Source organism: Carcharodon carcharias, chromosome 13 (genome assembly GCF_017639515.1).
Source record: "Carcharodon carcharias isolate sCarCar2 chromosome 13, sCarCar2.pri, whole genome shotgun sequence".
Taxonomy (NCBI): Eukaryota; Metazoa; Chordata; class Chondrichthyes; order Lamniformes; family Lamnidae; genus Carcharodon; species Carcharodon carcharias.
Genome location: NC_054479.1, coordinates 133,979,661 through 134,004,019, shown reverse-complemented (window position 1 = coordinate 134,004,019; position 24,359 = coordinate 133,979,661). Strand labels below are relative to the sequence as shown.

The window sequence follows — 24,359 nt, the reverse complement described above, 5'->3', positions numbered from 1 at the left end:
CCTGGGATGAAACATTTAAGTTATGAAGACAGGTTGGATAGAGTTGTGTTGTTTTCGTTAGAGCAGAGAAGATTGAGGGGGGACCTGATCGATGTGTACCAGGTTTAGGCAGGGTGTGAGGAAAAACTTTTTTTCCCCCCAGAGGGTGGTGACGGTCTGGAATGTGCTGCCTGGGAGGGTGGTGGAGGCGGGTTGCTTCACATCCTTTAAAAAGTATCTGGATGAGCACTTGGCACATCATAACATTCAAGGCTTTGGGCCAAGTGCTGGTAAATGGGATAGGTCGGCAGGTCAGGTGTTTCTCACATGTCGCTGCAGACTCGATGGGTCAAAGGGCCTCTTCTGCACCATGTGATTGTGAGATACCACCTTTGCCAATTTGATTGGTCCAGTCGAAAAGAATATTAGAGTCACCAATGACCTTGCACTACCTTTTTACAAGCTCCAATAAATTATTTAATGCTCTTTCCAGTGGAAAAAGTAATGTTAAGGGGCCTATTAACTACTCCGACCAGCATTTTTTAAACCCTTGCTAGCCCTAATCTCCACCCATACTGATTCTACTTCCTGATTTTCTGAGCCAAGATCCTTTCTCACTAACGTCCTTACATCATAGTTTATCAGGGCTACCCCTCCTCCTTTTCCATTCAGTCTGTCTTTTCAAAATATTTTGTATCCCAGAATATTTATTTTCCAATCTTTTAACCATGTCTCCGTAATGACAATTAAATCTAAACAATTTATCTCCATTTGTGCCAACAGTTCATCTACCTTATTGCACATGCTCCATGCATTCAGATGAAGGGACTTCAATTGTATTTTTATACCACTGTTCCCTGCATAAACCTTATTCTGTGATGCACCATTACCGTTAAACTCTGACCCTTCCTGTCCACTCAGCTTCTCTTTACCTCATCGATAAACTTTTTATTGCCTCAACTTTGATCTTTGTATTTCTAGATCTCCCTTCACCTGAATCCTTCTCACCCTCTGATAGCTTACAGCCCTTTTTTCCCTAATTCGATCAAATTTTCTGGTGTACTCTTATGTTTGTACGCTCTTGCCCTTCCTATCACAGTCTGACCACCATTACCCGTTTTGCTGCCCTGCACTATTGTCTGATAATCAATCATGAAGCACCTTATATTGTTCCACATATTACATTTCACCTTTAAAAACCATATTTTCCACTGTCTCCTTGCCAAACTGCCTAGACTTTGGCACTCCATTCACCACAATACTTTTGCAGCTGGTTGCCAATTTGATCAACCACGATCTCACCACCTTTCATACCATTGTCCCTATTCAAACCATCATGCTCTCTCTCACCCTTGGAAAAGCAAAAATGATCCTTAGCTTCTTCACTCCACTGACATCCTTATCCAAGACCCCTCTCTTCTGTCCCTTCCACCCTCACCACCAAGTTCCATGAGCTCATGGACTTCATAATGAAGATTGAAACCATTCTTTTAGCTTGTTTCTCCTCTTTTCTTCAACAAGCTAAATCTCAAGATACTCACCACCCTAACACTGAAGCCATGTCTTTCCTTAGTTTCTCTCCTCTGGCTCTTATCTATCCACGAGACCCATAACTGGTTACTTTGCCCATTATGAGATGACATTGCAAATGTTTCCCTTTCCTCAGGTATTGTCTCTCATCCTTTCCAAAGAAAAGTTATGGCACAGAAAGAGGCCATTCAGTCCATCATGCCATAAAGAAAAACAAGAAACTATCCGCTCACTTTTAATCCCACTTTCCACACCTAGTCCGCAGCCTTAGGAGGTTACAACACTTCAGGTGCATATCTAGATACCTTTTAAATGAGTTGAGTGTTTCAGCTTCAACCACCAATTTAGGCAGTGAATTCCAGGCACCCACCACCCTTTGGGTGAAAAAGATTTTCCTCATGTCCCCTCTAATCCTTCTACCAATCACCTTATATCTATGCCCCTGTAAATTGACCCCTCAGCTGGAGGAAAACAGGTCTTTACTGTGTATCCTATCTCAGCCCCTCAAATTTTGTACGCCTCAGTCAGGTCACCCCCTCAGCCTCCTTTGCTCCAAAGAAAACAACCCTAGCCTATCCAATCTTCCTTTATTGCTGCAATTTTCAAGCCCTGGCAACATTCTTGTAAATCTCCTCTGTATTCTTCCCAGAGCAATTATGTCCTTCCTGTAATGTGGTGACCAGGACTGGACATAATTCCAGCTGTGGCCTAGCCAGTGTTGTATACAGTTCCAGCATTACATCCCTGCTTTTGAATGCAATACCTTGTCCAAAAAAGGAAAGCGTTCCTCAGCTTTCTTTACCACCTTATCCACCTGTCCTGCCACCTTCAGGGTCTTGTGGACACGCACTCCAAGGTCTCACTTCCTCAACCCCTCTCAGTATCCTCCCATTTATAGATTATTCCCTTGCTTTGTTTGCCGTGCCCAAATGCATTACCTCATACTTCTCTGGATTGAATTCCATTTGCCACTCTTCCACTGACTCAACCAAACCATTGATATCTTTCTGGAGACAACAGCCATCCTCTACACTATGTGGCCAATTTTTGTGTCATCTGCAAATTTCCCAATCATGCCTCCAAATCCAAATCATTAATACATACAACAAAGAGCAAAGGCCCCAACACTGAGCCCTGGAGAACACCACTGGAAACCGCTTTCCACTTGCAAAAACATCCATTGACCATTACCCTTTGTTTCCTGTCACTGAGCCAATTTTGGATCCAATACACCACCTTTCCCTGTATCCCATGGGATCTCACTTTTCTGACCATTCTGCCATGTAGGACCTTGTCAAATGCCTTATTAAAATCCATGTAGACAACATCCACTGCACTACCCTCATCAATCCTCCTTGTTACTTCCTCAGAATATTCTATTACGTTAGTAAAACATGATCTTCCCCTAATAAAACCATACTGACTATACCCTATCAATCCATGCCTTTCTAAGTGACAGTTTATCCTGTCTCTCAGAATTGATTCCAATAAACTTGCCCACCATTGAAGTCAAACTGACCAGCCTATAATTTCCTTGCCTATCTTTAGCAGGCTTTTAAAATATTGGTACAACACTGGCAGACCTCCAACACTTCTGGTACTTCGCTGTATCTCGTGAGGATTGGAAAATGATCCTCAGAGCATCCGCTATTTCTTCACTGACTTCCTCTAATAACCTGGGATATAATTCATCCTGCCTTGGTGATTTATCCACTTTCAAAGGTGCCAGTCCCTCCTGTATTTCCTCTCTCATTATGCCTACCAGCCACGTGTTCAGTCATGGAATTTTCCCATTTCTATGCTCACTTGGGAGTAATTCTGAGATTGCTACTTTAGAGGTCCTGCATTTCAATCTCCTTCCTCGCTCCTTGAAATCTGCTTTCAAGACCTCATCCTCTTTCCTACCTAAGTCATTGGTACCAATGTGGACTACGACCTCTGGCTGATCAGACTCCCGCAGAATAATGTCCTGCAGCCGCTCTGTGACATCCTTGACCCTAGCACCAGGGAGGCAACATACCATCCTAGAGTCATGTCTAGGGCCACAGAAACATCATCACAAACTCCTCAAATAACTCACTTTTGATACCTCTGTTCTTGCAAAAGCATGTAATAACAAACTTGAAAAAAATCTTACAATTCCAGATGCTTAGATTTAAAGAAAAAAATTATTTTGGTTCCCTGATCATTTGGCTCTGCCTTCATCCAGTAATATGTCAAGCCATACAAGCCAAGAAAGTTCCAGCTTTAATCCTCAGATTGTTCAACTCAGCCAGGGTCATGGCAAAAGGCACAAAAAATTAGCCCTCCCATCCTTTAGAAGGGAGATGAATGAGCAGACCTTATTCATTATCCAGTGACTCTTGCTGTACATGCGGGGTCGCTGGCACATATTCACGTCGAAGCCCGAATCAGGGAGATAGCAGGGGGCAAGCAAAACATACACAGTAAGTCAATGTCCTAAAGGGTGGGGAAGGGAAGCGGAAAAAGAAAATTAAGAAATTAGTGAAGTCTCATTAATCCATATCTATGGCTAAAGAACAGATCAGAATAATCTTCGCAACTACACCAAGCAACACAATCCACAACAGTTGTGTGCTTCAAATTTCTTGATGAGATAAAATTTCTTTCTCTGCACACTCAATTCCAGCATTCAAGTTTTTGTCACAAGTCACAACTATAAATTACACTAAACAGGCCTGGTGTGTGTGGATGTCTGACAACAGGAACTGTGAGGCATCCCTTTCCTCCTCCTCCTAAACTTACCCTGCTCCTGTTCTCATGTTCTGGGTTCGTATGACAAGTAGTTACTCCACTTCCTGAAACGACAACTTAAATGCAAGACATTCTGCATGCACACAGATTGAATAGTTTCGTACTTCCCTTGTATTAAACTCTAGAGGCAATGTAAATATCAATTTGCTTTCAAGATGGAATGTGTTTTCCAGAAAACTATCAACTTTTTGCCTGAATTTTCAAAAAGCAAATTAAAATTCCTGCAAGTTGCTCACAAACTGTTGATAAACCATTCACAGACTAAGCCTGGAGTACCTAAAGCTCTTACTCAATTTACTCATGTGAGTTTTGTAAACAGGTGAAGAGTCATCTGCTGAAATGGCACGAACAGTTGTTTTAAACCACGGTAAATCATGTAATTACAGTATATAGTATATACTTAACACAGTTTGGTGCAGTTTTATTCCAGTGAAGGCTGACCACAAATGACACTGCTGTAAATGAATTTAACCAGAGTCGAACGGTGAAAAGAATACTGCAACAAGTATTCCCACTTAAGAGAACCAAATTCTGTTGTACATTTTTTTTAAATTGAGATATTTTCCACGTTTTGGCATAGGAAAGGAGCAATCAACTTCTCATATGAAAACAGGTTAGACAGTGTCATAATTTCATGGCTTACTACTACAGTATTAAGTACAGGAGGTGAAAGGGCAAAAGCTTGAAAAGACAACAACAGTTTGAAATAAACTAACAGTGCCAGAAACCATTAAATTATTCAGTCCATATTAAAAAAAACTGGCCTCTGCGTTTTCTCCCACAGTTATTTACTTCACTTTCTAAATTCATAGTCTTTCTTTGCATTTTTCTGCATTCTTCACTTCAATAACTTTAAGATTGCAGCATTATGTCACTATCAATTTGTCAAAGCATCACTAAATCTGACCAATAATTTTCAGTTAAAATAGGTGATTTCAATTTTAAACTATTAAACATAAACCCTACCAATATTGTGTAGTGGGCCTTTGCTAGGAATATTATTTTTAAAAAGTGGTAAATTCAATTCAAGTTGCAGTTTACTGCAACACAGTAGCATCGACAACAAACGAGACACAAGAGTAACTTTATAAATCTCTCCAAGGATTTTGAAAAGCCAAATAGTGATGGTGAGAAACTATTAAATGTCTCGACTACAGCTCCTCACACCCCGCTTCCTGTAAGGACTCCATCCCATTCTCTCAGTTCCTTCGCCTCTGTCGCATCTGTTCCGATGATGCTACATTCAAAAACAGTTCCTCTGACATGTCCTCCTTCTTCCTTAACTGAGGTTTTCCACCCACGGTCGTTGACAGGGCCCTCAACCGTGTCCGGCCCATCTCCCGCGCATCCGCCCTCACGCCTTCTCCTCCCTACCAGAAACATGATAGGGTCCCCCTTGTCCTTACTTATCACCCCACCAGCCTCCGCATTCAAAGGATCATCCTCCGCCATTTCCAGCATGATGCCACCACCAAACACATCTTCCCTTCACCCCCCCCTTATCGGCATTCCGTAGGGATCGCTCCCTCCGGGACACCCTGGTCCACTCCTCCATCACCCCCTACTCCTCAACCCCCTCCTATGGCACCACCCCATGCCCACGCAAAAGATGCAACACCTGCCCCTTCACTTCCTCTCTCCTCACCGTCCAAGGACCCAAACACTCCTTTCAAGTGAAGCAGCATTTCACTTGCATTTCCCCCAACTTAGTCTACTGCATTCGTTGCTCCCAATGTGGTCTCCTCTACATTGGAGAGACCAAACGTAAACTGGGCGACTGCTTTGCAGAACACCTGCCGTCTGTCCGCAAGAATGACCCAAACCTCCCTGTCGCTTGCCATTTTAACACTCCACCCTGCTCTCTTGCCCACATGTCTGTCCTTGGCTTGCTGCATTGTTCCAGTGAAGCCCAACGCAAACTGGAGGAACAACACCTCATCTTCCGACTAGGGACTTTACAGCCTTCCGGACTGAATATTGAATTCAACAACTTTAGGTCGTGAGCTCCCTCCCCCATCCCCACTCCCTTTCTGTTTCCCCCTTCCTTTTTTTTCCCAATAAATTATAAAGATTTTCCTTTTCCCACCTATTTCCATTATAAAAAAAACCCACTAGAGCTATACCTTGAGTGCCCTACCATCCATTCTTAATTAGCACATTCGTTTAGATAATATCACCAACTTTAACACCTATGTGTTCTATTGTACTATTGTCGTTGACATCTTTTGCTTCTATCACTGCTTGTTTGTCCCTACAACCACAACCCCCCCCTCCACCTCTCTGTCTCTCTATCTCTCCGACCCCACACACACACCTTAAACCAGCTTATATTCCAGCTCTTTCTTGGACTCGAACTCAAGTTCTGTCGAAGGGTCATGAGGACTCGAAACGTCAACTCTTTTCTTCTCCGCCGATGCTGCCAGACCTGCTGAGTTTTTCCAGGTAATTCTGTTTTTGTTTTTAATTTCCAGCATCTGCAGTTTTTTTGTTTTTATCTCTGTATTAAATGTTAGTACTGAGGGGGATTTGGGTATCCTTGTACATGAAACAAAGTTAACAGGCAAGGACAGCAATCAACTAGGAAGACAAATGGTACAAGGCAAATGGTATGTTGGCCTTTATTGCAAGGGGGTTGGAGTACAAGATAAAGAGAGTCTTGCTGCAATTGTACAAGGCTTTGGGGAGACCATACAAGCAATATTATGCACACATTGGGTCTCTGTACCCCAGGGAGGATAGAATTGCTTTAGAGGAGATACCCTAATGGTTCATCGCATTGATTCTCAGGATGAGAACATTGTCCTTTGAGGAGAAATTGAGAATTCTCTGGAATTTAGAAGAATGAGAGGAGATATCATTGAAACATAAGATTCAAACAGGGGCTGACAGGGTAGATAGTGAGAGAATGTTTCCACCAGCTGGGGAGTCAAGAACTAGGGGATACAGCATCAGGATAAGAGGATGGCCATTTTGCACTGACGAAGTGCAATCTATTCACTCAGAGGGTTGTGGATCTTTGGAATTCTCTTCTGAAGAGGGCTGTATATACTCTGTTGTTGAGGGGATTCAAGACGAGACTGACTGATTTTTGGATAGTAAAGAATCAAGGGATATGGGGATTGGGCAGCAAAGGTGAGATTAAATTCAAGGATCAGCCATGATCTTATTAAACAGCAGGGCAGGCTTGAAGGACCATGTGGCCTTCTCGTGCTCCTACTTCCTTTGTTAAGGAATTGATATGGAAAACATTTTCTCAATCACCACAAAAAGCAATGAAGTAGTCACCAGGCTGACAAGTGGCAAGTAACATTCATGCCACACAAGGCAATTCCCATCACCAACAAGAGAGAATCTAACCATTGCCCCTTGACATTCAATGGCATTACCAATGCTGAACCCCCCCAAGTATCAACATCCAGGGGCTTACCATTGACCAGAAACTGAACTGGACTTGCCATATGAATACTGTGGCTACAAGAGCAGGTCAGAGGCTAGGAATCCTGTAGCGAGTAACTCACCCCCTGACTCCCCAAAGCCTGTTCGCCATCAACAAGGCACAAGTCAGGTGTGCGATGGAATACCCTCCACTTGCCTAGATGAATGCAGTTCCAGCAACACTCAAGAAGCTTGACACCATCCAGTCAAAGCTGCCAGCTTGATAGACACCCCATCCACAAACATTTACTCCTTCCACCAGCGAAGCACAGAAGTAGTAGCAGTGTGTACCATCTGCAAGATACACTGCAAAAAACACACCAAGGCTCCTTAGACAGCACCTTCCAAACCTACAACCACTACCAGCTAAAAGGACAAGGGCAGCAGACGGATGGGAACACCACCACCACGAAGTTGCCCTCCAAGCCACTCACCAACCTGACTTGAAAATATATTGCCGCTCCTTCAATGTAGCTGGGTCAAAATCCTGGAATTCCCTCCCTAACACCATTGTTGGTGTACCTACACCGCATAGAATGCGGCGGCGCAATAATGCAGCTCACCACTACCTTCTCAAGGACAATTAAAGATGGGCAATAAATGCTGGCCGAGACAGTGAAGCCCACACCCTTTGAATGCATTTTTAAAAACTTCTGCTTTGTTTGGGAACATATGCAAAAAAAAGGTTATGACATTCACCAACTAAAGCACCTCACTTCAGAGGAATCTACTATCTGTGATGCATGTCAAGATATTTGAGGCAAGTCAGAAGGCCCTGTATAAATTCATGGCATTATTTCTTCATCGTGGCATCAATAAAAGTAATGCCACTGGATGACAGAAGTTGCTTTTTTTCCCCCTGTTGTACACAAGCACGGCAGATCAGTTCAGCAATACAGGTTTCTAATGTGCTTATTTTTCAATGGCCTGTACAGAGCTTCCTCACGCACTGGGGAAGGTACAACAGCCAACACTGAATTGTGACCTAATGATTTTAAAATAACACATGCACAATTTTGCACAAACACAGTACTTTTTTCAGCACTGTTTCAGTTCTGCAGATCAGCATAACATAAATACAGCAGTTTCCAAAGGACAAAGAGTTTCAGAAAAAACAAAACTGAGTGAAGCAGTGTTGCAGTACCAACACTCTGCAACATTACTATCTACACTGTTCAACAATGAACAATTGCACTCCACAGATGACTTTTCTATGGTCTCAAACAGTACAATAACGAGTGTTCCGTGAGGTACATAGCCTATGCATATCTACATAAATCTCCAGTTCTCTTTGCAACCAGTAAACCATCTAGCCATTCAAGTTTGTTTACAACATTAACTGCAAATGATGGGAGTTCTAGAATTCCAGGGAGGTACTGCTCTACGAGAAGTAGAAAAGTGTCTTGTAATTTCTAATATGCTTGAGATTTGTTAATTTTATATGGCATCCTCAGCTGCTGCACAAATTTCCTGTTCAGAACTGTATTAACCAATGATTCACCACTGGAAAAAATAAGGTTTTGGCATCTGGGGAACGAAAACAATAGTGAATCTTGTGTTGACTTACTTATGATGTCTATGGGTGTTAATAGTTGGTGAGGAAATAAGAGACATAATGAAGTCAGTGGTGGGGTAAAATATTTTTCATTCGTTTTTGGGAATTCGAGCCGATCAGACAACAACAGATTTTCAGAAGTGCTAAAAACATGTACGATGTATAGAACTTTTAACAGATTAAATGTATGAACCTCTATTGGTGTTACTCACTGTGAATCAGAGGATATGCTGTTTTATCCCTTATAATGTATCAGAGTCACTTCTTATCGTGTCCACTGACAGTTGAAACATGGCCCAAACAGAACTAGACACATTTTTGCGCCTTGTTGTTGAATTCGGCAAGATCTGCAACAGTGCAGGGTTCCTCTAGAGATAGGCATTGCAGGAGATGTTGCACAGTCTGTGGTTCAGTTCCACATTCACAACTTGTCGGGCTGGTTGTATATCCCCATTTGCTTAGTGACACCTTTGAACAACCTACACCAGTCCTAAGATAAAAGCAAAAACTGCGGATGCTGGAAATCCAAACAGAAACAAAAATACCTGGAAAAACTCAACAGGTCTGACAGCATCTGCGGAGAGGAACATAGTTAACGTTTCGAGTCCTTATGACTCTTCAACAGAACTGTTGAAGAGCCATAAGGACACGAAACGTTAACTATGTTCCTCTCCGCAGATGCTGTCAGACCTGCTGAGTTTTTCCAGGTATTTTTGTTTTTGTTTTACACGAATCCTAAGTCTGTTAAGGCACTTCCAGGTTGCCCAGTTGCAATTAGCTCCTGGGTGGGTGGGTGGGGGGTGGGTGGGTGGGGGGGGGGAGGCTTTCATCCGGTAGAATTTCCATCGCTGGGGGTTGTTCGACTCTGGCGAGCCGGTCTTTCCACAAGGCGATGCCAGCTTCAGATGGGGTTGATCGTAATGGGAAAACACTGTTCATGAAGCTCTTCCTTGACTTTAGGCGGCTGGGTGTAGGTGTACGACCATGTAGAGGGTGCCTCTCATTTGATGTTTGACGGAGTCACTCTTTCTTGCTGGCTACCGTTCTTCTTATATCGGGGGAGAGATAGCCGCCAGGATATATATTCTTCCACAATGTAATCTAATGTGCATTAAATGATTCAGTCATTGTATATCAGAGTCACGGATAAACAATGACTGAATCATTTAACATACATTAGATTACATTGTTGGAAGAATGCATGGCATCTTGAAATCAAATTTGATGAGTGCCTTTGAAAACGTAAACCAATGGTCTTGATTTGTGTATGGTTAAGTAAGTAATAAATTTTATCTCAAACAACTTTGCCCATGAGTTTCAAAATCCTTTATCGAAATACAACATTTTCATAATCGCTGTTTGGTACTTAATTGTCTTCCCGTTGGCATGGAGAGCCATTTAAGGAAATCCCACCTTCACAAGAAGCAAAGTCGTCTTCTTAGCGATGACTGACAAGTTGTTTTACATTGGTTAACCGCTGTTAAAACGTATGCGTCTATTAAAAGAGCTCAACCTTCAGCCAACTCCAGAAACGTAGCTTTTCTTGATGCAGAACCACAAAAGCTGGCTTGCTACCTATTAATTTATTCTAAACAGGGTTCATGTCAGCTTGCATGGATGGTTTTGCGAAAAATCAGAATGGTCAGTTTAAGCCTGGTGATAGAGGTACTAGATAGAAAGAGGCAATAAGTCTACAGCAAGGAACACAATGCCACATTACGACCCAATACATACCCAAATTCCAGATCCAACACAAATAGGCTTAAGTATCTTGAACATTTGTTAAGGTCAGGTCTAATGCAGGGGAAAATGCATCAAATGACTGTGGCACATGAACCACATTTTAAATATGGTCCCTTTCCCCAACTAACATTATTGCACAAGCACCAAGTCCTTACTCAAGCTGAAGCAGAGTTTCTGAGCAGTTGGCAGCTTTCCTGCAACTCACTCAAGACCATTATTCATATGAACCTGAACGGAAGGTACCAGTGGATTATCCAATATGGACAAACTTACAGCCAAGCAGAATACGATCAAGAGCAGGAGTTACTGAGCATGACCATGAGCCAGAGTTAGTGAGCACAATCAGGCACAGGAAACTTGGTCAATTTGTGTAAAACCAGTCTAGAGGTGCTGTAGTGAACTGCAGAAACGTTGGGACCTTCCTGATTTTATGGCTTAGTTTCCTTTCGGACAGTACCTTTAAATCTTTAAATGAGATAGGACACATTAGTTGTTGTATTTAGATTACAGCACTGTCACAAGAGACACCCCACTGTCTCAGGCAATAGGATGACCAACTTCCAATGCCCCAAATACAAATAGGCACCTCTGGTAGCACATGCTGCTCCTGGCCAATTTGGATTGGCTGCAAATAGTCTTAGCTCTAAAACTCAACATTTTTATTTAATATTTTGCACCTCCAAAGAAGAACCTCCTCCTGACGTTGAGAAGAGTGTATGGCCAGAAACCAAACTAACATTTTAACAGCTGTAGACATACAATCATGCATGAACATCGTTATCTAACTGGTACTCTTGATTTATAAATGGGGTGATGCCCTGATAACCAGCAGACTCACATAACAATCACTAAAAGCAGAAATGCAAAGGAGAGAGAAAAAAAAAACATGAGAGCAGCTTTGGGCAATGCTTCTAGGAGTTCCACAAATACAAGACAGCAACACATGAATAGGAAAGTTATATTTCACTTAGTCGATCAATAAAGCCTTTCTCCAACTGCTCATTCAGGCAGACATCAACAGTGCACAATCTTGGTGCACAGCCTTTGCTTACCCAGTGCTCAGCTTTAAACCTCATGCATTAAGCACTTGATTTGTTCTCAGGATGCCATATTACATGCAAGGCAAAAAAAAATTGCCCATCTTTGGCAGCAGAAGTAGAGCTGGGCCTTCTCCTTGAATGCTGTAGTCCGTGATGAAAACGCTCCCAAAATGACCTGAAGTAGGAAAATTCCAAGATTCTGGTCCAGTTTTAATGAGGAAATTGCAAAACGTATTCAAGTAATTCCCCGCTTGGCGGGGAATCAAGGTTCGCACAATCTTGCTGCCTTCCCTTACTAGTAGAGGTTGTGGGACTGAGTGGTTCTTTCAAAGTAAGCGTGCTGAGTTGCCTCAGTGGATCATGGAGTACTACATACTGAAAAACAGGAGTAATGCACTGATCAAATAGTCTACGCTCTCCTGGACAGTGTTGAATTTCTTCAGTGCTGTTGTAGCATTTTTTTATGTTCCTGACAAGCCTTGCCAATGAAGGCATTGAAGGATGAAGAGGTAATCAATTTGACTGTATGACTCCAGTTCAGCTTCTGGTCAATGGTAAACCCAAGGATATTGACGGTGCAGATAATGAACAACAGTGGACTTTCTGGTTCAGAAATGGTCATTGCCTCACATTTGTGGCACAAATGTTATTTACTACATTTCTGTTCAAGCCTGCATATTGTCCAGCTCCTACTGTATAGGGTCAACCTTTGTTGAGGTACCTTCACTTCGAAGTCAAAGTTCATGTCTCACCCCAAAGCACCAAAGCCAGACATGAAAACAGAGGATTTGCCTATCCGCTTACGTCAATGTAAAAGTTCTTCTTGCACTATTTTGAAAAGCAAGGAGTTCTCCCTTATATTCTGGCCAATATTTGCCCCTTAATCAACATCAATAAAATAGATGTGTTGGTCTTTTTTATCATCACTATGTTTGAGATCTTTGTGCACAAATGGAATCTTGCATTTCCTGCATACTACTTCACTGCCAACCAAGTGTGTCGGTACATGCCAAGATCATGAAAACCGCTATATAAATGCAAGTTCTTTTCCTTCCTCTTTAGGCTGTGTGGACTGCTGTAATAAAAGGCATTTTAAATGAGGCTGATATTATGGCATAGTCTGCAAACAACCTCACTCATGATCTTATAAAGGAAGGGATGCCATTAGTGAAGTGCCTAATATAGCTGCATTATGAATACTGTATAGGAATTCCCATCTGTCTTGGGGCAGCAATGATTGGTCTCCACCAATCACAATCATCTTCCTTTGTGTCATGTGTGACACTAGCCCCTCAAGGGTGCTCCATCTGATTCCAATTTTGCTCAATCTCCTTTATACCATACCAAGTCAATAACTGCCTTGGCGTCAAGGGCAGCCAGGTCATCATTACAAACAGCAATGAGTTAAGTCACCAGTCTGTTTTAGTGGTGTGCATTGAAATAAACATTGATCAGGATAATGGAAGAATTCCCTTGCTCTTTATCAATAATGGCATGGGAACCTTCACATTCAGGCAAACATTTACTGTCTCATTCGAAAGACACCATCCTCAACAACGCATTATTCCCCTAGTGCTGCACAACTGTCAGCATGGACAGTGTGCTCAAGTCTCTAAAGTAGGCTTTAATCCATGACCTTGGTAAACTAGATGGTATATAACTGTACACCAAAAACACACAAACACCAAATCTAAAAATGTATCAATCCAAGTTTCCATTTTCTTCATCACATATCATGAATAAACTTGTTCTCTACTTCCTCTTAGAAACCATTGAACATTTCTGCAATCCACCAAGTCTCTCAGGCTCCAGCTGAATTTTGTTAAACATCCCCCCCCCACACACCCCGCCCAAGGTAATGACAATAGGACACAATTACAGAGAGAGGAGCAATCTGGTCCTTACAAAACAAATTCAAAATTTGCTTTACTGGAAAACACAGGAGAAAAAAAAAAGGATCTGAGTACTAATAGCAATCACACATTTAAATTAATATCTTTTGAATATCCATATTTTGCTTTTACTCTAAAGTTTAATCTCCACAATATTCCCATTTTTTAACCAAGAGTTCTGAACTAATTTTCTCTACTGGCTTTCAAGTGAATGTTTACAACAAAACAACTGTTGTAATTACAAATTCATACGGTGGTATCGAAAACATCACCACAGCTCCTGAACAAGAGATGCGGACTAAGAACTTCTAATTACTCAATCATTTTTTAAGATTATTTTTCTTTCACTAAATCCAAAATAAAAGCACTAAACTTAGCATTTAACATTTACAAATTAGATGTTTACACCGAGTCTTAGTATTTAAGGATCATTAAATATAATACTTTGTATAAATCTGTTGGTTCCTAAAATCTAAAAGCTAAATGATCCCTAACTGTATCAATTTGAAACATTATTGCAAAAATCACATATACTCTATTTGCATACATTTACAACAGAGACTACATTACAAAAGGACATCATTGGCTGTGAAGTGCTTTGGACATCCTGGGATTATCAAAGATGTTAAATATTTGCAAGATAATTATTTCTTTTTTTAATTGAAATTCACCTCATCTTGGACATTTTCAAGTGCATCAAAATAACATTCTATGATCATTTATTTAGCTTTCTGTTTTCAGGTTAAAATAAATATAATTTAATAGAAATCATAATGACAATAGTCCCACCATACTTGTCTTTTAGCCATGCACAATTAATCTAAAGTCACTGAATTCAATTCTTTACGTGCACAATAATCTTCCTCTACTGTTTTAAATTGAATGATACAAAGTAGCATATAAATTATTAAAGCATAAAAAATGATTGAGTGAAGAGCAAACTGGGTGTGATGACTATAAATTTAAGTCCCAGCATTGATTTAACACTCCAATTTGTCAAATATAAACAAATAAGTTTTCAAGTCTTTGACATTTGCTAACTAAGATATAACATGCAAGTGGAGCTCACATAGTGAACACAGTCTCCTTGTCCATCATGCTCTCTTAGAAGCTTGTCAAATAACTAATCATAGAATGAAAACAATTTGGGGTTGTGGGGAGGGGGGAGCCTGCCATCCACTGACAGCTTGGAAAAACGTAACAACAAAGCAAGTAGGCTGGCAACCAGTGCAGTGAAAATTTTCAACTGGCTAAAGTTAGATTTATTACAAATATTAAAAAAGATCAAAACTATCTATAAAACACACGGTGATAAATGTTAGCCTTGTGAAAGGGTCCAGAAATTCTTTGCGAATTTTAGGGCAACTTGCATTTCTATAATACCATCAACATATTAAAACATAGCAAGACATTTCACAGCGTGTTTATTTAAACAGAGCTAAGCTTTCTCATGATCTTCGCCTACCATCGTCATCAGGGGGTCAGACAGGGTAGATGCAGGTAAGCAGATAAGGTGTTTCCCTTAGCTGGAGAGTCCAGAACCAGGGGACGTGATTTCAAAATAAGAGGGAAGCCACTTCGGACTGAGATGAGGAAAAATTATTTCACTCAGGAGGTTGTGAATCTTTGGAATTCTCGACCACAAAGGGCTGAAAGCTCAGTGATTGAGTATGTTTAAAGCCAAGATTGACAGGTTTCTAAATACCAAAGACAAAGGAAAACAGAGATAGTGTTCGTATGTTTGTAAAAGGCAGTGAAGTGGATGATCAGCCATGATTGTATTGAATAGTGGAGCAGGCTGAATGGCCTACTCCTATTACAAAGATACTTGACACCAAGCCACATGAAGGGGTGTCAGGACAGATAACAAAATCTTGGACAAAGAGGTAAATTTTAAGGAATATCTTAAAGGAGGAAAAAGAAATAGAAGGGTGGAGAGGTTCAGGGAGGGAATTCCAGAGCCTAGGGTCTAGGCAGCTAAAGGCACAGTCACCAATACTGAAGTGATTAAAATTGGGGATGCTCAAGACACCAAAATTGGAAAGGCACGTAGATCTCAAAGACTCAGGAGTTGAGGAGATTACATTCATAGGAAAGATGGGGCCAAGGAGTTTGAAAACCAGACCAAGAGTCAATGTAAGTCAGAGGTTAGGGATGGAAAGTGCCTTCATGCAAGTAAGGATACAGGCAGCGTTTTGGATGAGCTCCACATGATATCTAAAAAAATAGCTCAAGGCACCAGATACTGCAAAGGCTATGGGCCCTGACAATATCCCAGCAATCATACTGAATACTTGTGCTCCAGACCCTTCCAAACCCACAACTGCTGCCATCGTGAAGGACAACCACCATCAGGAAGTTCCCATCCAAGCCACTCGACAACCTGCCTTGGAAATATATCACCATTGCTGGGTCAAAATCCTGGAACTCCCTCCCTAACAGCACTGTGGGTATACCTACACCATATGGACTGCAGCAGTTCAAGGCAGCAGCTCAGCGCCACCTTCTCAAGAGTAATTAGGGATGGGCAGGAGATGCTGACCAGGCCAGCGACGTTCACATCCCATGAACGAATTTTAAAAAAGTTACGCAGGGTGGAAAAAGGGAGGACTGCCAGCAGAGCACTGGAATAATCAAGTGTCAAGGTTAACAAAATAAAACAGAAGAAGGCTCAGAAGGTGGTGAGCTGAGATGTGGTGGAATCAGGTGATGTTATGGAGTTGGAAGTAGACAGTCTTGGTGATGGAGCAAATATATAGTCAGAAGCTCATCTTGGGGTCAAATATGGCACAAAGAGTTTGAAGGTCTGCTTCAGTCTCAGACAGTTGGCAGAGGAATGCAGTCATTGGCTAGGGAACAGACAAAATTCCCACGTATCACACGACAGAACAAAAAAAAAGTGATTCCTGAAAATAATAAGCCCCTTTCATCAGATTTAATTTAAAAAGCAGCTTTGCCACACCCTTGCAAGCAGTAATGTGTCTTTTTAAATTAATATCTTGGACATGGCGTTACAGAAATATTTACACTCCTCAATTTCATATTATGCCTCTGCAAGTACTAATGTACAGAGATCACAAGTAAATGCCACTTCAAATCTATCCCATCTCCTTTTCAATCATCTACTGGTCAGTTCCAGGTTACCTAGCACATTCTATATCAACCAAACACAGATCTCAAAAATAATTGGTCTATTTAGATGATGGATTGTAATGTTAGTCAACAGATTATTTTCACAAAACCTAAATCATTTAAACAGAAAGAGATAAATGGCATTCATCCTTCACTAATATTTTCATTTTAAACAGCATAACTGGTCTTATAATGTATTTCATGTTCACAGAATGGTTACAGTGCAGAAGGAGGCCATTCGGCCCATCATGTTGGCACAGGCTCTCCGAATGAGCATTATGACTCAGTGCCATTCTCCTGCCTTTTCCCCATAACTCTGCCCATTATTTTGATTAAAATAATCATGTGCCCTCTTGAATGCCTCAATTGAACCTGGCTGCACCACGTTTTCAGGCAGTGCGTTCCAGACCCGAACCACTCGCTGTGCAAACTTTTTTCTCACATCGTATTTCCTTCTTTTGCAAATCACTTTAAATCTGTGCCCTCTTATTCTCGATCCTTTTACAGGCGGAGGCAGTTTTCCTCAATCTACTCTGTCTAGACCCTCATGATTTTGAACACCTCTATCAAATCTCCTCTTAGCCTTCAACAATACTCCAGCTGAGGTCTAACTAGTGTCTTATTCAAGTTCAGCACAACCTCTATGCCCCTATTAATAAAGCCCAGGATACTGTTTGCTTTATTAGTTGCTCTCTCCACCTGTCCTGCCACCTTTAATGGCTTATGCATGTACACATCCAGGTCCCTCTGCTCCTGAACACCCTTTAAATTGTACCCCTTATTTTATATTGTCTCTCCATGTTCTTCCTACCAAAATGAACCACCTCACAGATCTCTGCATTGAACTTCATCTACCACCTACCTGCCCACTCCACCCTGTCTTCATCCTTTTGAAATTCTATACTGTCCTTCTCACAGTTTACAGTGTTTATAAATTTTTATCTGCATGCTGATTATTCATGCTGATTTATGTTAAATTTTCTGTTTCTAGACTCTACACTGGTTATGTGATTCGAAGAGTTCTTAAATGACCAACCTTATATACAGCAATATCAACTCATTTTCAAGCATAAAAACATTTACTCACTCATAATGGTGTCTTCTTCTGCATGTGATAGAGATATGGTCCTGATCTGCAATTAATTATCCTGAGGCAGGAGCTCATGCCCTATATTAAAGAAAAGGTTTGTATAGATGATCGTAGCCCTGCAATATATTAAACATTTATGCCTCTAGTTCTGACTGGACTTGTAGAAATATAGTCCACACAAGGGTAGAAGTCCCACAACTGGCCTAAGCGTCTTTGCGTTATGAGTGAGGTTGAGGACAGCCACCATTTACCATCAAATCAGATTGGTTGCCAATAACCATCTTATAATTCCTCCACTGAAGACCTTATTGCTTTGCCATAACAGTCACAAGCCATCTCATTTCTGGTGAGGTCTGCAAGCTCTCACTATTGTGTAAGGGCAACTGCATTTCCAAACATTAAAAATTGATGCATCTGCCTCTCCAGCACACACAACGGCAGAAATCCTCTACAATCAAGAAATATTACAATAGTTCAAATGAAGACTTTTTTTTCTATTTTTCTCTGTACTTTATTTCAAAACTTGATGAGAACCGGTGATCAATCTTATGACAATTAAAACTGATCACAACTGCATGACAGACACAACTTTTGCTAACTCTTGACAACAGGCCAATACAATAATTTCAGATCAAAATGGTAAATGCATTCGGTTTGAAAGATGCAATCTTAAATTTCTATTAGTGATCTGGACTGTTGGCAATCTTTGCATCATATTTCTACATTCTGAGCTTCCAGCCCCATGTCATCTCCATGACCAAGGTCACCAACTTCTACCTCTGCCTCAGCTCATCTATTGCTGAGATCTTCATCCATGCCTTTGCTGCATCCATACTCAACTATTCCATTGCTGCCGTAGTCAGCTTCCGTCCATGCACCGTCCAAAACTCTGCTGCACATAGTCTATCGCACATCAAATCCTAATCAGCTATTACAATTGTGCACACTGAATTACACCAACTTCTGATCGAGCAACACTGATTTTGAAATTCTCTTCTTTGTTGACTTATCTCTATCACTACAACTTATTTCACCCATATAACCCAACAAGATTTCAGCACACCTTCAATGCTGGCTTCTTGCATATCCCAGATTTCCATTGCTTCACCATTGGTGGCTACACCTTAGCTGTTTTGGCCCCAAGAATTCTCTCCGGCTCCATGACTCTCTCTCCTCCACCAGGATGCTCCAAAAACCTACCACACATTTAGCTTAATATCTCCTTCTGAGGATTCGTGTCTTTTTTTATAATAATCCTGTGAAATACCTTGGGATATTTTTACTATAGGAAAAGCATTATATAAATACAAGTCAATTTGTAAACTGAAATACATAGACAAATAGCAATCGGTATATTATAGAAATTCAATAACTTTACTTCAAGACATTAACTTAAGCAAAAAACAGTGTTAAGGATAGCCTTTTCAATAACTCCATTCCAGGCAACGTGTGCTCACTACAAAATTACTTTTGCCAGTGTTTGGGATTGAATGTTCTAGATCATATACCAAAACTTCTAAACAGTTAAAATTTTGATTTTAGGAAACAAAAATGTCAGAAAAAATATTCGAAACACGGATCTGTAGGTGCTTCAAACTTAACCAAATTTGGCCAAAAGATTTCATAGCCCCTCAAAATAAAACGTCGATGAACACAAGTTTTACCTTTTACCAAGATGTCTGGGAAGCAAACATCCTTCCATTTAAAGCCAAAATAATCTTCAGTTTTATACTTATGTATCTTCTGATAACAAATATGCGAGTTCGCTTATTCAATTGTCGATGAAACGATAAAAACTGTTTGGTCCCTTGATAAATTCGCAATTTGCGCAAGAGCCTTCCAAAGGTTGGCGACTATTCCTAATCCAACAAGACGTTTCAAGTGTCATGTTCTGTTTCTTCCTGCTTTCTTGAGCAGTCTCACAAAGCAGGTTCCTCCTGGCAGGAGTGGCAAAAGATCAATGGCTCAGCCTCAGGTTCTTTCTAGGGAAACTGCAGTGCGAGAAACAGAAAAACTCCCAACTAAAACGGCTCAACTTTCAAGGGGGGGTGTGTTGTGTGGGGAGGAGGGGGGGGGGGGGTGCTTTCCAAAAGGGAGAGAGGAAAAAAAAAGGTTTTTATACCCTGAGAACAGTGAAGGGAAAGATGGGGGCGAACCTACGGCTTGCAAACCCACTTCCACAAGTTTACATGGTTTCACGAAACTGAATTATTTTGAGGGAAAGGTGGGGAGGGAGTGTGGGGGGGGGGGGGGGGTAGGAAAACAAAACAATTTAAACATAAATCGTCTCTTACAAAACTTCTAATGCGAAATGACATCTCTATAAAGCACGCGAAACTGTTTAGCCAAGAGTTAAAGAAAAGTCACAGCGTCGTCGGTTTAAATCCTTGAAAGACAAATAATAAATAAATAAAATTAATTAATAAATAAATAAATCAGGCGCAGCGCTCACTAACCAATTGTCTCTCCCTCATTGCGATTAATGACGCCGGCCAACCAAACCTCGGCTGCGCCGGGTGGTGGTGGTGGTGGTGGGGGGGGGGGGGGGGGGGGGGGTGTGGCGGTGGGAGAGAGAGAGAGAGAGAGAGAGAGAGAGAAGGGGAGGGAACGGAAACGGGCGTCCGCACCGCCCACTTGATTGACGCGAGACGGCAGCCAATCCAAAGGGCTGGGAGGAGGAGCCTCTCAGCCAATGACAGGGAGGGGGGGGGGGCAGGCCTCAAGATAGGTTGAGGGGGGGGGGGGGCGGCAGGCGTCAAGATAGGTTGCGGCGGCCCCGTCATGACAGACACCCAGTTAGGCCGCGGTACCGAGGCGCCGCGCACCGACGTATAAAACGTCTGTCTGCTCCCTCGTTCTTTATTCAAAAGGTACTTTTACTTCAAAATAAAAGGCAAAAGTTTATAGTTTTCATTGAGTCATCCGCCCCACCGCTCTCCCAACAACCAGAAAGAAAGCAAACTTTTATTTCCCCACAATAAAAAAATCATTTACCTTATATTTTCCCCCTGATAAAGGGAGAGGGTTCGGCGCTTACATTGTTTTAAATGGTAATCCTCGTGGTTCTTTTTCCTCTCTCCGTTCCGTGTGGTCGGTTTAAATCCGCCCCGGCGGCCACCGGACTCGCTTGTTTGCGGCGCTGACTGGAGCTCGAGGCCACTTTTCAAACAGAGAGGGAGAGGGAGAGGGGGAGGGGGAGGAGGGGGGGGGAACTATGGAAACGGCCCCCCCGCGCTCGAGCCGCGCCTGCCCACCGCTCCCGCTGCGGCAATGCCCGGGAATTACTTCCGGGCCACTGGGCAGAGCCACAGACTCACCTGGGACGTTGGCACATTGTCACCTGGACGCTGCTTGGGCTCTGGTCTGCAGCACCAACAAACAGGGACATTACACCCTCCCTCCAACTGCTCTTCATCCCCCTTTCTCACACTCTCTCCCTCCCTCCCTCCCTCATCTTCCTCATGCCCTTGCTTTGATTTTTAGAAAAAGCTGGGATGAACACCTTTCCCCATTCCAGCTTTTCAATATCACACACAACAAAAAAAAAACCCAGCTTATCCGTTATTACCATTATCACCTTGCTGTTTGTGGAAGCTTGCCCACCCTCCATCACAATAACGGCAAGACATGGCCTTTGAGACATCCAGTGGGGGACAACAGTGCAAATATGAAGATAAAAACAAAAAAACTGCAGATGCTGGAAATCCAAAACAAAAACAGAATTACCTGGAAAAACTCAGCAGGTCTGGCAGCATCGGCGGAGAAGAAAAGAGTTGACGTTTTGAGTCTTCATGACCCTTCGACAGAACTTGAGTTCGAGTCCAATATATTTCAACTCTTTCTTGGACTCGAACTCAAGTTCTGTCGAAGGGTCATGAAGACTCGAAACGTCAACTCTTTTCTTCTCCGCCGATGCTGCCAGACCTGCTGAGTTTTTCCAGGTAATTGTGTGCAAATATGAATACAAGTTCATTTTCTTTACACAAGTTACTGTTGCAGGGTAGAAAGTGACTCTAGAATGGATACAACAATTAAGCTGGGGACTCTTCACCCTGCACCCGCATTGCCTCAGCCTGTTCCCTCCCCCACCCCGGCTATTGTTTATTGTTTTAGTTCCTTGTTTTGAAATTCCTTAGACATGCAGTGGATAGTGTCCCTGAACTCTGAGCCTGAAGCTCCAGGTTCAAGTGCCTCTCCAGGACTTGAGGACCAAGGAAGGTGTGTTCGTAATGCAGTCAAATAGGTTGAGTATCAAAACAAAAACAGAATTACCTGGAAAAACTCAGTAGGTCTGGCAGCATCTGTCAAAGGGTCATGAGGACTCGAAACGTCAACTCTTTTCTTCTCCGCTGATGCTGCCAGACCTGCTGAGTTTTTCCAGGTAATTCTGTTTTTGTTTTGGATTTCCAGCATCCGCAGTTTTTTTGTTTTTATCTCTATTATATATACATAGGTTGAGTATCACGTTGTAAATCCTTCCAACATGTGCCAATGGCAGGCCGTAAGAGTGGGAGAGATTCCTGGTCATCAATGTGTTGGAAAGAAATTGGAGCCTCTGCCATCACTATCCATAGCTCCAGACGACAACATGCATGTAAAATGCCTGTTGCCACAGCAACTCGGACTCCTTGGCAGGTTTAGGATGGTGGTGGGCAGTGGCTTAGCTGGCTGGATGGCCAGTGTGGATTAGATTGATGCCAACAGCATAGGGTTCAATCCCCATACTAGCTGGGTAAATTCAGGACCTGTCTCCTTGCCCTACTTGTGGTGCACATTGCAGCACTGTGTGTCAGACATGCCTTCAGGCAGAGAACTCAAGAAGTACTGCATTTACATGATAACTCTTCAGGGTGCTCCAACTTGTTTCACATGTAATATATTACATATGAATAGCTGTTGTTCTTAACTTGCAATCTGTTTACATAATGCAATGTTCACAAACTGCAAATGAGATGAATAACTGGTTGGCCTGTTCTTGATAATGTTGGTTAATGGAGTAATGTTTACACTCCCTGTTTTTTATGAAAGGATTTTCAGAAGACAGTGCCTTTGACTGCATCTAATCACATGCTTCAAATCCTGCGGTGCGCCTTCTGAGTCAGAAGCAAGTACGCCGCCAGTGGAGCCAAATGAACACATCAGTTGACTTTGCAGCTGACTCATATCACTTCTCAGTCAAAGGCATATCGTTCAGCAGCTCTCAATGTAATTTCAAGCCAGAAACAGCAGTTAGGTTGGTGATAATTGTTAAGATTCAAATTTTTTCTGATAAAAAAAAATGCATTTTCTGGGCCATTGTAAATGTGAATGAGTGCCAATTCAACCCTAGCGCCATGCTTTTTATTTTAGCTTTTTATGCTGTTTTTTAAGGGTTTCAGTCCTGCATTTAGGTTCAGTTTTTCATCAATGTCAATCCCTCAAAATGAGATGACTTCTGCCAGGCTTAATTTAGTTCCATGCCTCTTTTTCTTGTATGTGTGTATAATATTCACATTTAGATATATAAATGGATAGAATCACAGAATCACACGGTGCAGAAGAGGCCCTTCAGCCCACCTAGTCTACACTGATACCTGAGGAACACCTGACCTACCTACCTACCTAATCCCATTTACCAGCACTTGGCCCATAGCCTTGAATGTTATGACATGCCAAATGCTCATCCAGATACATTTTAAAGGATGTGGGGCAACCCGCCTCCACCCCCTCCCAGGCAGCACATTTCAGACCGTCACCACCCTCTGGGTAAAAAAGTTTTTCCTCACATCCCCCCATAAACTTCCTGCCCCTCACCTTAAACTTATGTCCCCTCGTGACTGACCATTCAACTAAGGGGAACAGCTGCTCCCGATCCACCCTGTCCATGCCCCTCATCATCGTGTAAACCTTGATCAAGTCACCCCTCAGCCTTCTCTGCTCCAACGAAAACAACCCAAGTCTCTCCAACGTCTCTTCATAACTTAAATGTTGCATCCCAGGCAACATCCTGGTCCTCTGCACCCCCTCCAGTGCAATCATATCCTTCCTATAATGTGGCGACCAGAACTGTACACGTTACTCCAGCTGTGGCCTCACCAAGGTTCTATACAACTCCAACATGATCTCCCTACTTTTGTAATCTGTGCCTCGATTGATGAAAGCAAGTGTCCCAAATGCCTTTTTCACCACCCCACTAACATGCCCCTCCG

The 24,359-nt window shown here is 42.1% G+C and overlaps 1 protein-coding gene across 5 annotated transcripts in view; it reads right to left on the bottom strand.

The window, feature by feature from the left end:
- usp6nl (USP6 N-terminal like) overlaps positions 1–21,360 on the bottom strand; it is a 250,985-nt gene extending 229,625 nt beyond the window's left edge. For 2 of the 5 annotated variants that reach the window (XM_041203378.1, XM_041203382.1), the window contains exons 1-2: positions 21,166–21,359; positions 18,169–18,249 (exon numbers count right to left, since the gene is read on the bottom strand). In XM_041203378.1, the coding sequence (XP_041059312.1) occupies positions 18,169–18,172 (4 nt within the window). In that variant the 5' untranslated portion in view covers positions 18,173–18,249; positions 21,166–21,359. Of the gene's footprint in view, positions 1–18,168; positions 18,250–19,835; positions 20,096–20,627; positions 20,685–21,165 lie in introns of those variants that run through there. The other 3 variants (XM_041203381.1, XM_041203379.1, XM_041203380.1) reach the window with 3 other exon arrangements.
- Positions 21,361–24,359: the final 2,999 nt, after the last annotated feature.